At 37.2% G+C, this 15,615-nt stretch overlaps 2 protein-coding genes across 4 annotated transcripts in view; one reads left to right on the plus strand and one right to left on the minus strand.

Annotated features, from left to right (window-relative positions):
• Positions 1-6,281, minus strand: part of LOC107101294 (copine-4) — a 47,164-nt gene extending 40,883 nt beyond the window's left edge. The window contains exon 1 of the mRNA XM_015400156.1: positions 5,692-6,281. The gene's annotated coding sequence lies outside the window, so the exon portion shown is untranslated. The remainder of the gene's footprint in view (positions 1-5,691) is intronic.
• Positions 6,282-9,710: 3,429 nt separating this feature from the next.
• LOC107101287 (cytoplasmic dynein 1 light intermediate chain 1-like) overlaps positions 9,711-15,615 on the plus strand; it is a 13,511-nt gene continuing 7,606 nt past the window's right edge. For all 3 annotated transcript variants that reach the window (XM_015400144.1, XM_015400146.1, XM_015400145.1), the window contains exons 1-8: positions 9,711-9,838; positions 10,079-10,152; positions 12,228-12,344; positions 12,483-12,713; positions 12,835-12,989; positions 13,982-14,075; positions 14,557-14,692; positions 14,772-14,883. In XM_015400144.1, coding sequence (XP_015255630.1) covers positions 9,735-9,838; positions 10,079-10,152; positions 12,228-12,344; positions 12,483-12,713; positions 12,835-12,989; positions 13,982-14,075; positions 14,557-14,692; positions 14,772-14,883 — 1,023 coding nt within the window. In that variant the 5' untranslated portion in view covers positions 9,711-9,734. The remainder of the gene's footprint in view (positions 9,839-10,078; positions 10,153-12,227; positions 12,345-12,482; positions 12,714-12,834; positions 12,990-13,981; positions 14,076-14,556; positions 14,693-14,771; positions 14,884-15,615) is intronic.

Genomic DNA, 15,615 nt, shown 5'->3' on the forward strand with positions numbered 1-15,615 from the left:
GATGGATGGATGGATGGATGGATGGATGGATGGATGGATGGATGGATGGATGGATGGATGGATGGATGGATGGATGGATGGATGGATGGATGGTGCCGCACATTTGAGCTGTTTGTCAGTAAAGGCACAGAGATTGGCACAGAGACACAGGGGACCTGAATAAGCAAACAGAGCCCAACCTGTCAGGACAAGGTCAGGACTGCAGAGCTGCACAGTTCTTGAATGTGCACAAAGGAAATAAACCCACATATTGCACATCCTAAATGCACACATAGGTTTAAGTCTATTAAAAGGCTGGTCATTGCAAACACACACCAACAAACATTCATAAGCATACAGTGAGTGTGCCGAGTCTCTGGGACCAATCTGTATATGTCACTTGTCAGGTTTCTACATACTGCATCCCTGAATGAGTTCTAAACAATCTAATCACAGTTGCACAGACATTATTCCCTGATGAATTAGATTGAATAGCAAATAATTAATCACATTTTACAGTCAACCATGGTTAGAATGAAGCTAACTATGTTTTGTTTTTTTTAAATACCAGAAGCTTTTAATCTACTGAAATACAATTGGATTGTGCAACAGCATTGCTTATATGATTAGGTTAATAAAATATAAATGTCTGATGGGTTAACAGGGATCCCATTCATCAGCCAAACTCAAGGGTGTTTTAGAATGTTCTTCTCCATAAGACCGTCTTTCAGGCATGTGTGAATGTGCATAAAATCATCCCCACTTTTCTGTGGAGTTACTGCACCTGTTTCAGTGTTTATGTCTGTACAGAAGTACACTGGTAAGTCCCGGCGTATCCTAAAGCCCCGTCTGCAGCCTTCAAAGGAAGGTGCGCAGGAGCTTTGAGGGATTAGTTCAGCGTGTTGGCGTGATGTTTAGAGCACCTGCTTTGAATGTTTGCAGCCCACTTCACGGTCCACTCCCATGGTAAGGCATAGAAACTGACAAAATTGGGAAATATTTTATTACTACTTGTGTTTTGGATTCTTTTAGATGTATCTGAGTGTGAGATTCTCTTTGTAAATTTGACTCAGCGGCAGTTGGAGCACAACTGGTGCTACACTGAGCATGACAAATAAAATTTCTAACACTCACACAGGAAGGATCTATTTTTTTTTTTAGATTTTTTTTTTTTCACTAAACTTCTGCTATAAATTTTTAACCTTTAATCTGAACCAAACAGCAAGCAAAGAAGGAAAAAGGCATGAAAAATGCCAGGCTCGAGGGCTGTCATGGTTTCCTCGGTTAAAGTAGAATTTTCCACCTTTAAAAATGCAGGTTTAAGAAACCTAAGAAAAAATACTGTATTCAAGAATCAGACCCAGCTATATGTGCTCATTTTGCCCTTAGGCTATAGCTTTATCAATAGCATGAAATTCTCCCACAAAACATTACTATTTATGTCCTGATGTATGGAATAAGATATACTAATGTATACCTGAGTGTTGTGGAGTATGTATCTACAAGCTTTGCAGAAGTAACGACTTGATTTTCATACTATGGTGTGCAGAAGACTTGAATCAGTAGTTATGGATTTTATTTCAAATGTGGTTTTCTTCTCGTCCCTCTCCCATAAAGGCCAAAATGCTTGACTATTATTATCATGTTGAGAGATTTTTATTTTTGTTTTTTAAGTGAATGGCCTGTTTGCAATTGCGTCATATTTTCAGGGGTTGGCCTGAACAGAACTCTATGTAAAGACCTGGAATAATGTTCTTTCATTTTCAAAGTCAGAACCAATTGTAGTTTTTTTGTCTATCGGAAATTCTGTTTTAGGAAAAAAAGAAAAAGTGAAAAAAATCCAAGATGGGAGATTTTTTTTTTCAGCTTAGAGTTATTAAGTGAACCTTTTGCAACATTTACAACAGCAAAGCTTCTTACAACCACAACCTGATGCCTTCTTATTCTGCTGGTGAGCATGCTACGGCAGCTCCCAAGTTTGGCAAGTATGAAGTGTATTTATAGGAACAAGAGCAAATCCTAGCCAGCATTTAAAGGACCGAAAACTAAGAAGTCGTTTGCAAAAAACTTGGCGTGGATTAGAGATCCTTCCAATATCAACATAAAACTACAAGTGAGAGGTGTTAATTTCTACCCAGGCTTTACAACTGGGACTGGAAACAAACAGCTCAGTTCAGTTCTGGCGAACTGCAACCAAAAAAAAATCAGACAAAAAATAAAATTAGTAAACGAGATATTCTCAGACTGACAAATTAGCGAGTTATGATAAATATATTAATGCGCCATATAATTGGGTGCAAAAATGACAGCGTGTTAATCAGTGGCCTGAAGAGGTGTTGATAGGCCTGTTTTTAACATCTTGACTGAGATGCATCCAAACTGTTCCCTCCCTGCAATTTAACAAATAATAATTGTGAAGCTTACGAAGGCATTATTACAATAAGAAAAGTAACTCCTAAATTAACTAATTATATTCTTTTCAGACGCATAAATAGGATTAAACTTTTCAGTCTATAATGTAAAAGTGCAAAGCCTTCTCTGACCCTGTATTGAGATAGTCTACGCTGTAGAAAGAACACGTCCGGCGTTCAGATGATACCAGCTGAATTTTAATTCTGCGGTCTAGTAGTATCATCCTGAGGGAGCGGAGCTCTTAGAACTGGGTCTGACTCTGACCTGAATGTATCTCCCTCTCTCTCTCCCCTTCCTCCATAATTCATGTTCTAAGTGTGTGTGGGGGATTATTTTTAGCTAAGAAAAGCGAACAGGCTGTGTACAGACAAACGGAACTTGGACAGAACCACATGGCAGGTATGTGAAATACAGCCGGCCCGTAAAGCTTCACTGGTTGTGGTTCCACTATTGCAGAGTTGGTGTGGAAGCGTGTATGTGGAAAGAAGCAGATGTCTGTCTGTTCTGGTTGACAGCAGATGACACTGATAAGAAGGGAGAAAGAAGATTTTCACATTCATCTTCTGGGTGCAGAGTCTGCCCTTGCAGCCCAGCAAAGCATCAGCTGTCACATGCGCTACACACTACTGGAGGTGACAATTAATTTTCGCATTGCACTTCATCATAGGATCTCACACTAACGTCAGGGCTCTGCAAACCTCGTCAAACTGCTTAACTTTGACATTTATGTGCCGTAATACTCATTGTGCAAAAACCACAACAAAACATGTGCAATGACAGAAATGAGAAGGAACATCCGAGAAAACTAAACAGTGACGTGCAAAACCTCAACAAAGACAGCAGAAACCTCAGAAAGACTAGATACAAGTGGAGCAAGCTGAACGTAAAAGAAAACAGAAAAGTATTTTGAAAATTACACTTTGTTAAAAGAGGCTTTTTAAACACATTTTATACGTTTATAAGAAGCCGAGCGCAAGGTGGTTTGATTAAAGATTTGCCCTTTTTTGGTTTTCTGGTATCCATCTAATAAATATTTACCACATTAATATTGTAGAGAAACACTGCATCCAAATAACCTTTTGACCCTTCTTTGTAAGGTAACACAGGTCAGAGCAGAGGACTGGAATGGAATCCACAAAGAAGGCTATAAATTCAGATTTATAGAACAAAGGCCGTAGTAAATGTAATACTATAGTACAATACAATAATTTTGTTGCATACATTTTGCAAACACAGCAACCATCGTTTTGTCTAGTTCGATGCACATTGGGTGTACATTAAAACTACAGTGTGTAATTTTCAGCGACATCTAACGTCCAGACTGCAGACCGGGACAAAATACGGGACAAAATGTCTTCCACGACGTCCGCATCACCTACCTTCTCAAGTGATGAGGTTTGTTTACATAGATAATTTTACAGATAGTATTTCNCTCGTAGATGATGATAAATAACATAGTTATGTATAATATATTACATTTCTGACTGTATATCCCTGTAATTATTACACACTGTAGCTTTAATATTGCTTTGTCTACTATTGTCTACAATGATTTCACTGCAAGCAAAATCAAGAAAATAAAACAAACACTAAAAGGTCTATAGTTAGTTTATTTTAGAATTTGATATAATATTCTAGTAAGAAAAGTGATTTAGGTATATAAAATTTAAAATTTTGGCATACTCAAGTGTATGTTCAGTAAAAATACACATCCATATGCTTAATGAATAATTAAACATTAGTTACATGATCAATGTTACATGAAGGTATTATTATATTATAGTATTATATATATATATATATATATATATATATATATATATATATATATATATATATATATATTTATATATAAAACATTGGCAAAAATCTAAATATTTCCTTTGTTTGTTGTTTATCTTTATACTTTATAACTGCCTGACCATGTTGAGCACAGAGGTAAGGCTATAATAAAAAATGTTTATGTTCGCCTATGTGGTCAATAAATTAAATCAATCAGATTACTTTAAAATAGTCAACTCCTATACCATGGCTGCCCCTCTAGGCTTGCAGTACTCAATATTTCATTGGTGCAGACAGAGTATCTGCATAATGTAGCATGATACGGTCATTGGAACAACATTTTTCTAGTTATGGTTCTTGTAGAAGTAGCACAGTACATTGCATCTCTGATTTACAACACTGATACCATTGGTTTGTCTAAAATGTTTGTGGCAGTTTGGTCTACCAAGATAACTTGGAATTTGGTGTGCTATAGTATTTTACATTTAAAAGGGTAACGAAAGCCAATGTTATATACAAAAGTTAAAGCCAAATATCTTCACTCAACATAGAAATTTAAGGTTGATATTGTGTCTGACGTACATGGGAGCAATGAAATCAAAGCAAGTTTAACTGAATTGGTTTGAAACTCTAGGAAAGTACTTATTTACATATATTTCTGCATATGACTTCAATACTGTTGTGGAAGCTACTATCAAACATATGGGGACAGATCGTGTAGGAGTGTCTACTTTCTTCAAGCAATCATCAAAGGAAAACTTGACTGGTTGCAGATTTTCAGGGTTTTTTCTGCACAGCAGAATCACCAGCTAAATTGCCTTGAATCCTGATTTAGCATGTACATGATGGAAAGCAAGTTTCACCTAGAAGCACAGCAGCGACTGTGACAGAGTTTGGCATCAATAACCCAGTCACAGGAAGGTGTATGACACCATCAATAATTGCTTAGTCACATAATGATTATCAGACAGATACGGTTGCATTTACAAATATTTCGTCCTAAAGGAACCATGCAGCATTAGCAGGAGAAAATATGTAAACATAAAGTAATAAGTAAAAGTAGTTAGAAAGGGAACTTTTTGGTGAACTTTTAAACACTGGTGCTGGCATATGTTGAGCGTAAAGTGGAGGGATCAGTGAAATTAAATCAGAGAACAGAATAAACACACACAACTGGGAGGGATGAAGCAGACAGGAAGAAAAGAAAGGGATGCAGAATGAGCTGGATATTCATGGTGTGCATCATATCTTCTAAAATTATTACTTTAAAAGATCTTTAAAATTTGCTTTATTTATTTTTAATTCTTTAAAACTGTTACTTCCACAGTCTTTCAAGACATTAAACATTTTTATATTTTTATTTCAATGCATATTTACATCATAACTGGTGTTTTTCTTCTTTCTTTCCTCCTTTTATTATCATTATTATTATTATTATTATTTTTGCAGGAATACACATTTGAATTAAACAGAATAAATAGTGAATTGCCTCAGATCTCCTAGGTAGGGAAAACTCACCACAGAGTCCTGAAGGAAAGATCCGAGATGAGCAAAAGAACTTCGCTGCCCTTCACTCATCAACCACGAATACCTGACGCCTCCGGTCCCATCTCCCTCTTGTGTAGATATGTCCCCCCTACACACACACACACACCTACACACTCCCACTTAGACCTCCCTCCTCCTGCACTGCAGAGCACGAGCAGTTTTGGGGCGCTGACTGACGAAGCGGGGTTGAAATGCAGCTCGTTCCAGGATGGAGAGGATTCCCTCTGTGCGCTTTGCTGCGCTCCGGGCTCAATATGAGGAGGAGGAGGGACGGTGCGCCACTTAACTGGAGTTTGGAATCCTCTGGCTCCATTGGGGGCCACAGAAAGCGCACCGTACATCTGGGGACCAGCGGACAGCGATCGTGGGCCTTTTACGCCATCTAGTGGTTATTAGGAGGAACATTTTACCAAAAAAAGAAAACTAATTCTGTGCTGCTCAGATTTGATTGGCTCCGACGCGCTTCAGTGGTTTCATAATAAGCGCTGACCACACACCTGAGACCGCATGGCAGCTGAAGTTCACACTGTTCCCGACAGATTCCTCTCCTGAGATCAATTTAATGCGTTCAATCAGAACCCATTTGCAGGCTGATTACGTTGCATGCATAAATGGGGAAAAAATCACAAAGATTAACCTTTAAGGCGAAAAAGGGGTTCGTGTGTAGAGATTAAACATATTGTTAGACCTAAACCAGGGAAATTAGAAAAAAAAAAAAAAANAAGGGGTCTAAAGCTAGTCCTATATATATATATATATATATATATATATAGGACTAGCTTTAGAGTTGCACAGCAAAATTTGTATCTTTTTTTAATCTATTTTGAGATAATTTTACCTCCAGTTAATTAACAAATTCAACTGCTCAGCTAAATTATTTAGCTACTATTCACTTTTTTTTTTATAGAATTATTCTTTGGAATGATCATATTGTTTATAATTTACTAGTGCTCCTGATAATCACGAAAAACAATCTTAAAGACAGCATTTACATTTGTATGTCCGTGAACTTTGTAGTAAATGCAGCTGATATTTGGTCATTTGGTCAGCACTTCTAAAATATTTTTTTTTTACCATTCATTTCTGCATTAGTGCAGCATGGATGTGGTGCACCCTTCTACCTCCACCTCAAGGTTTGTGTAATTTCATAATTCTGCAGGTGCAGATCAGCTGGAGGTGGAAGCATTCAGGAACAAACCACTTTCCCAAGAACTGAGGGGGGGATTTTGTTTAAGTTTACTTTAGTTATTTTATCACCTTAATATTCAATTAATTGTGCCAAGTAAAAGAGTTGTTTTAGTTATGTTTTAGTTTTGTAGGTTTGTATGGACTTTTTATTTATTTATTGCTTCTCTGCTATATTGTGCCTCCCTCATTTGGAAAGTTTAGGTTATTCCAGCCCTATTTAAGCAGCCTCTGTTTTTTATCAGTTAGTCAGTTTTTAGTTTGAGTTAGTTCCACTTCAGTTGACCTGAGTTGGACCCAAATCCATTTTATTTATTATTTAAGCTATTTTGAATTGCTCTTGGGCCTTTTTTTTTTTTTTAACTATTTTGACACTATTAAATGAAAGTTATTTTTCCAATTTTTGAAAACCTTTTGTCCTTATTTAAGTCTGGTCCCTTGCAATGAAAATGATCAATATGTGGTTCCCTTGAGCTGTAAATACCAAGGTTACTTTAACTTGTGAAAATGCTGGGTAATATATCTCATACATAATTTTAATCAACTGCAACTTTGGACATTAAGGTATTGAAAACACCTATATTAATTTAATTGAAGTGAAAATTATCTACAAATGTACCATCCACAGAACAGTACATGCTTAAAAATGTAATCCACAATCATCTTAGTAAATTTAAAATCTTCAAGCTCCTACCAATCATAATTTTTCCTAGCTGCAGGCTCAGATGTAATTTTGAACAATGGTCTTGTGCTGCCCTTTTTAAAGCAACTGCCCTTAAATTCCATTTCATAAAACACTTTTAATTCTCTGCTATCCAGCACACATGAAATACAGGACAAGTGGTGGCTGAACCCAAATATTTAGTCAAATTCTAAACAAAGTTTTTGGCAAAAATTTGAAGATTTAACATTGGGAATTACATTTAAAACCTGATGTTCTGAATTAAAAGTTCAGTAACTTGAAATAATTCATTTCAATGGAGCAGTTTAAAAAGAAATTCTGTGGTACAAAATCTCAGTTTGAAGTGCTTTTAAATCCTACATGGATTAATAGCTTTATCTCCTTACAAGCTTAGGCCTGGTGCTATTTCATTCAAAAAGCATTGGCAGTGATTTACAAGGCAGCAAATTTAGGGGGATAATTTGTCTAAAACGGATTTGTGTTGAAATCGCATTTAACCTGATAAGTTTTGGGGGTAAATAGGCCAAACATTCAGTGGCATATGTCAAAGACTTAACAATGTGGACCAATTCTAGCTGATTATTTCTTTATTCCAACTAGACTGTGGATCACATGGATATTTATATGAATTGGCAATTTTAAGATTGACCAACTTTTACACTTGGGTCAGATAATGACTGTGACCATCAGGGAACAGTCCACTTTTTTTTTTTATGACATTACTAAAGGTTTATTGGTTCTGTCTAAGGGAATTTAAATGAAACCATATGTTGTTTGTTTTTCTTCACACATGCAAAACACCATGTGTGAAGAAAAGACCAAAAAAAGAAGACTAAGACTTTTCATCTCTTTGAGCACTATTCTAAAAGGGAAAAATTATTAGAGAGGAAAATCCTCGAATAAAACTGATTAGACGTCAGGGTGGTGTGGAGGCTCATTTTCCAGCGGGGCGATGCCCCCCTGTCATATTTCCAGACCATATGTGGGAAAATGGAAGTGGAATTTAGGTTAAGATCAAAACATATACATGTGTTAGAGTGATCTAGTTAGAGTTATCAACCCAAATTCAACTGATAATATTTGCAAACACTTGAAAATCAGTGTTTTAAGGATGCACCCTATCCAGTGGGACTGAGCTTGTGATTTTTAAAAAAGGGCAAAGATTTTTGGTCTCTAGAAATGCAAGACTGGTTTAGGCCAGATTAGCTTCAACGGCAGCAAATTGTGGGCCTACAAAATAATAGCTTATTGGTAAAGCTAAAAGGGAAAGTAGAGATAAATAAAATCTTTCAACGGGTGTGCACTAATTTGTGTTTCCATAGAATCCCAAGACTAATGCAATGAAGCTTGAACTTCCCACTGACAAAATGTGAAAAGTGTAATTAAAAAAAAATAATTTAATACATTTACCTATACAAATATTAACACACTTTTTCTTTAGTTTGTATATTTCATTACAACTGAGAAAGAGATAGTGGTGTTTTTTGTTTTTTTGTTTCAGATGTCTTTTTGTTTGTTTTTGTTTTTTTTTGTCTTTTTTCCCCCATTAGAAACCCTACCTTTTAACCTGTATCTCTTACATTCTCTGTGGAAGTTAAGTCCTAATGTCACATCATTTTTGTAGTGAAGCTGGAGCTTTGTGCGGCCGGACCACGCCCCGGTCGCGGCGTGCTGTGCTGCTCAATGAGCTGGGTTAGCTCACTGCTGCTGCTTACCTTCAGGTGTTACGCAGAAAAAAGGGCCCCAGTAATCAGAAGCACGTCCACCTTTTAATTTGATTTCGTTGTCTTTATTAGTAATTAAATATCAATAAAAAAAACAAATGTATATACATTTAATGTAATATATAAAAATATTTTATTAATCGAATATTTACATATTATTTTTTGTTATATGTCATTATATATCTCAAATTCTCCAGAGACTTGTTGGTCTCAAGTGGATTTTTCCATAAGAAAAGCTACTTTTTAACTTGTATTTCTACATTCTGTGTGAAAGTATAAAAGATAAATAGAATATGTATGTGTACAATTAACTATATATTATTTTTATTCGAGAACGGTGGAAAGAAACTGCCTTCAAATGACGGGGGCGCGTTTTTCTGCACAACACCGTGCCTCCCGTTAGGTTTACAAACCCTGCGAAGATGGCGACTACAGGGAGGAGTGCATTATTATCCTCCACATCAGCTGGACCTAAGAGCACACTGGAGAGCTCCAACCCAGAGGAAGAAGACGGACAGAACCTATGGTGGGTGATAGAAAATTAAAGTGCTTTTAGTGTGCGCAGGTTTTTGCAGTCTGGTAGCGGAGAGCCACAGTGTTGTGGCAGGGATGGTTTGACAGCTAGCCTGCTAGCGATGCTAACTAGCATCAGCACCAGGCGGAGTGGTGACAGAGCGGCACCAGCTCGCTAAAGCCACTTATTGTTTATCTGTGAATGTTCTTTTTTTTCTTTTTCTTTTTTTTAACGGGCCCTCTCTGTCTACAGGTCCACCATCCTGAGTGAAGTTTCTACCCATTCAAGATCCAAACTACCGTCTGGGAAAAATGTCCTGGTCATGGGTGGGTATCTGTCTGCAGTCTCCTGCTTAGCCAATGGGCATCGTTAGCTCTGATAGCCTGGTAGCTGCCGATCCCCTCATCCTGTTCTCCAGACTTAAATCAGCTGTAGCTAAACCTGCTGAGGATGGTGATGAGGATGATGATGATGGGGTATTTTTCTACAAGCTTTGTGTTCGGGGAGATGGAGGCAGGTGTCTGTTCCTGACGCATCATCGTTATGTTGTGAGAGAAACCCTGCAAGTCATTCTAGCTTTCAGTGATGCTACACGCTGCTAGGCAACAATTATTCTGAGAAACTGGTGAATGGGTGGGGAAAAATGCAATATATTGTGATGTTTAGTTTAAGCGATGCAGGAATGATCCCTTTCCAGTCCTCGGTAGTGCTTACAACACTTCCGCCTCTGATAATCCGCTGCTTGCTATCCATTTCAGCTAATCAGCCTCCTGGTTACCTGTGCGTGGAGTGCTGTGTGTGTATGGCAGGCCGTTTGCTTGTTATGCTGTCCATGACAACATCAGCAACCTCAGCAGCTGTAATCTCCACAGGCCCCCTGTCGGTTCAAGCTGATATGACACAGAGCAAGAATGGAAAAAAATGACATAAACATTGTCATGCAAAGTGTCTAGATTTTATGCAGATATTAAGAGCAGTGTTTCAGCAGTTGATTCCCAATTAAAATATATTTCTCTGATCTAATGAGTTGGACTTGCACTATATAAATAACACATGTACCTCAAATAATAAGTTACTGATGCGGTTCACATTCTGCAAAGAAGTTGAAAATTGTTAATACTCATTAAATCCTACTCACCTTAGTTCTGCTTATGAAAACTTGCAAAATCAGTGTTTATTCTATATATATATATATATATATATATATATATATATATATATATATATATATATATATATAATGTCTAGAATCAAATCCACACTCAGCATACAAATGTACAGTAATATTATTTTAATAAAAACAACAAGACAAGAACAAATAAACATCTTTGCTTTTCTTTAAATTTATGTAAAAGGTGATTTTTTTTTTATATAAATATATATATATACACTGCATTATGTATGGCCATTGCTTTAGTTCTATGCAACATATTGCTATAGAAATACTTATTCAGGTGATATAAATACTATGCAGCGTTTAATTGATATCCCCTGTCTCATGGAATGTTGAGGATTCTCAATTAATAATATAACATTTATTTAATGTTTTGATTTTACAGCAAAGATATTATGAAAATAAAATGTACAAATCCACGTTTAAGGCGAAATAAGAGCTGCATGATGAATTGAATCCATGGTTTATCCATATCTAATGGTATTATAATTGGATTCTCTCAATTATAACTATGCCAATCAATCAAAGGCTTATTTGATCACTTAGAAGGATTTTAAGGTTGTATAATAAAGTGATCAAGATCATAAAGATTGGGGAAAGTGGAGGAAACACTATGATGATGGAAAAGAAGAAGAGTAATAAATGAAATGTGGGTTGATTCCTATTCTTATTGTCAAATATTGGCAATATTTAACAATACAATTTTTAACATCATGCAACTCTATATAAAATGGATTCAAATAGCTGATAATCATTTCATTCACAGTTACACTCTTAAGCTTTTCTGTTCCTCATAAAACATTAACAGCAATATAGCAAGCTGACATTAGCTGGTCATTTAGTAGGGTTATCAGCTCATCTATAGCCTGCTGTCAGCTGTTATATAGACATTTTGCTGCTAGCTTACCAGGTGTGCTTCCAGTGCAATTCTACTTTGATATGACGGTGGTGGACTATTTTCCTTCCCAGTTGTGAGTGTCCACCTTACCAACTTTAAATTAAAAGGTATAGGAATGAATGCAGCAAGATGTGGGGGGACAAGGTGCTTTTTCTGGCTTCACCTGAAAGGAACTTAAACTATAGTAGGAGAAGAATCAGTAAAACTGTAACTTTTCAAAATGTTGTTTTAGTCTTGATATAAAAAATGTCAAAATGTAAAATTAAATACAATTGTGTGATAAGCTTTCCCTATTCCATCCGTGTTATTCATTTTTCTTCTCTCTTTAGGTGAGGTGGGCTCAGGGAAGACTACCTTGGTTGCAAAACTACAAGGTATTGAGGATTACATGAAAGGTCGTGGCCTGGAATACCTCTACTTCAGCGTCCATGATGATGATATTGATGGTAACCCGGACATGGCTGCATATTTAGATTTCTTTTCTTAGTTTTTTTTTTTACATCTTTCTGCTTCCAAGACAGCAGTAGTACAAAGTCTTATAACAATGCTACTGAAGTCTTGACCTAGTTTGTGTTTTTGTGTAGATTACACACGGTGCAATGCCTGGGTCTTGGACGGAGACCTTTACCACAAAGGTCTGCAGGGAGTAGCTGTGCCAGTGAGTTCGATTGAAGACACTTTGCTGCTGATAACTGTTGACATGTCACGGCCGTGGAACGCCCTGGACTCCCTTCAGAAGTGGGCTGCCGTTGCTAGGGAACACATCGACAAACTCCGAGTTGCTCCAGAAAAGCTGCGGGAGCTGGAGCACAAAAGTGAGTCAGATGGAGGGGTGGGGGGGGGGCTGTCTCTACAGAAGCATCCTCAGACATTTGATCTCAGTTTCCACATGTGCCCACATTTTTAACATTGAACTAACTTTTTTGTGGTTTGTAGTCGTAAAACTGTTTCAGGAGTACACAGAACCAGGCAGCGGAGAGGACGGCACGCCGCAGAGGAGGAGTGATGAAGAGGAGGGTGTGCTTCTGCCATTAGGGGATAACACATTGACACACAACTTAGGAATACCGGTGGTGGTGGTCTGCACAAAGGTAGAGGGCCTTTTGTAAAGTTTGGATAGAAGTTTACATACACTCATTCAGAGCAATGTCATAAATCCTTTCATTGATGGATTTTGATTGAATATAGCGGATAGGTGGGATATTTTTCAAAACAAGTAACTGGTGCACTTTCAATTTGCCTTGGATTTTACTCCACGCATTGTCAGAATTGCTCATGAAGGCTCAAGTGTTAACCCAGCAATAGGGCTCATATTAGGTGGTAGATGAAGTTGAAGAATTTGGTTCAGCACCTGCTAAGTCAATGTAAATGTGTTTCCGTTAGAAATGTGTGCAAAAACGTTTTAATATTCTGCTAATCTCAAAAATGCAAGTTTTTGCTATTACGGTACTTCCATCAATTAAAATAGCATAGAATATGTTTGTTACAGAGATAACTCCAGAACACAACATGATAGCGGCGGATGTAAACACGTATAGCAATATTTCAGTCAAGGCTCTAGTTCTCATTGTGCAAATTTTTATAAATGTGACAAATGCTCATTCTCCCCATGAATCCAAATATGAAGAACCATCATCCTGCAACTACTTATTCGTTTTGACAAGGTAGTAAGGTCCAGTTGCAGATCACAGGTGGACATATCAAAGTGGACATATCAAAGCTTGTTTTGCAATAGACAAAGCTAGCATCAAACTTCTGGAATAGCTCCAACTGTGGTTAACAGCCAAACCCATTTGAATAATTTCTCAGAAATTGTTGAATATTTAACCAAAATTATCTCATAGGCTGAATGCATTATTGTGACCCTTTCCCAATAGGAGTACATTTGTTTGTGTTGTAAAGTAAACAGTCCAACCTGGAAAAAGATTGACTCTTAATAAAATCACAACAATAACATTATGCCTAAGACTTGGAGGAGTGTATGTAATCTTATCTCCACGACTACTGTATATAAAACGTTTGCATTAAGGTAAATTATGCATCAATGCCGATTGATTGCTCTTACCTGCTTATCTCTCCTCAGTGTGATGCTATCAGCACTCTGGAGAAGGAGCACGACTACAGAGACGAACACTTGGACTTCATCCAGTCCCACATCAGACATTTCTGTCTGCAGTGTATCCTTGAAAAAACACCAGTGCTGCAGCTGCAGGGCTAAACTTTGCATGCACAGAAACACAGCGGAATATGCGACACATGAAGGGCCTTTAAAAGGCTGCTATAATGTTTGTGTGCACTGTTTGATCCTTCAGCAGCTTGTTTCTTTTTTGGAATAAACTAGAAAAAACTTGCCATCTTTTGTGTTTGTTGCAGAGATTTTGCCTAAGTTCAGTAAACAGGTCAACTGTTACCACTTTAGATAATTTGTTTTTCAGCTGCCTTTTACCTTGCCTTATAGTAAGAAAGTTTTCAATGTTTATTAAGTGAAATTGTTTTTGCTTTCTAAGCTGATTTTAATGTGTCCAAGCAAGAATTCATTCAGCTTAAACCCTGATTTTTTTTCGTATTTTTTCTCTTTTAAAGGTGTTTGTAACCATGGTATCAGGCCCATTTTTGCTGACATTGCTTTGTTCAGAATAGCCTTGACAGTCCTTTCAGACGGCGCCTCTTTGCTTTACACGTCAGTGAAGGAGATGAAGAACCTAGACATCCTTTACAAATATCTTGTTCACAGACTCTATGGCTTTCCCTTCCACTGCCCGGCGCAGGTGGTGGAGAAAGACGCCGTCTTCATGTAAGCTGGTACACTTCATCTCCCAGGGAATGGCAGCAACATCTGTAGTTGATTTGTAACCCTGCCTGTGCTCTGCCAGTCCGTCAGGTTGGGATAATGAGAAAAAGATCGCCATCCTTCATGAGAACTTCCAGACGCTGAAAGCAGACGACAGCTTTGAGGATGTAGTAGTCAAACCGCCTGTTAGAAAGGTACAAGCACTTGAAAAGAGTTTTCATAGCCTTCATAATCCATCAATTTCACAGCTAATGTAGCATTAGTGTTAACTGTCATCATCATAACCTTAACTTCCGAACAATTTAAAGTGACAGGTTTTCACAAATGAACATGTTAAAATAAAAGGGAGGGTAAATGATCCACAGCATTCAAAGCTTTCACCATCCGAAAATCTAAGTGGTGTGGTCAGTATTTACATTTTGCTCCACTGAGTCAACACTTCACTGAGTTGCCTTTTACTATAACTACAGCGGTCTCTTAGAGGAAATCTCTATTAGCTTTATGCTTCTAATGGCTCAGATATTTGTCATTTAAGGTAAAAAAAAAATGGCACATCATATTGCATATTCAGTATGAAGTCCTTGAAGTTTTTAAATCATGCAATATAACATATAATACAAATCCATCATAACAAAATCAGTCTGTTAATGGAGCTTAATAATAATATAGTCAAATATTAAGAATATTACACACTCACACTATCTGATGTGCCAAAAGTTCTAAATTGATTATGTGCATGTAATATACGTGTATTGATTACATTGTTACGTTACCGTATTTTCACGACCATAAGGCGCACCGTACTAAAAGGCGCAGTCTCACTTATGTGTCCCATTTCTGTATTTAACACACACATAAGGCGCACCGGACTATAGGGCGCGTTTTTTATTTACAGGTACATGTCCTCTACTACCTTTAAATACCTC

Source organism: Cyprinodon variegatus, unplaced genomic scaffold (genome assembly GCF_000732505.1).
Source record: "Cyprinodon variegatus isolate N-32 unplaced genomic scaffold, C_variegatus-1.0 Scaffold1078, whole genome shotgun sequence".
In the NCBI taxonomy this organism is placed as follows: Eukaryota; Metazoa; Chordata; class Actinopteri; order Cyprinodontiformes; family Cyprinodontidae; genus Cyprinodon; species Cyprinodon variegatus.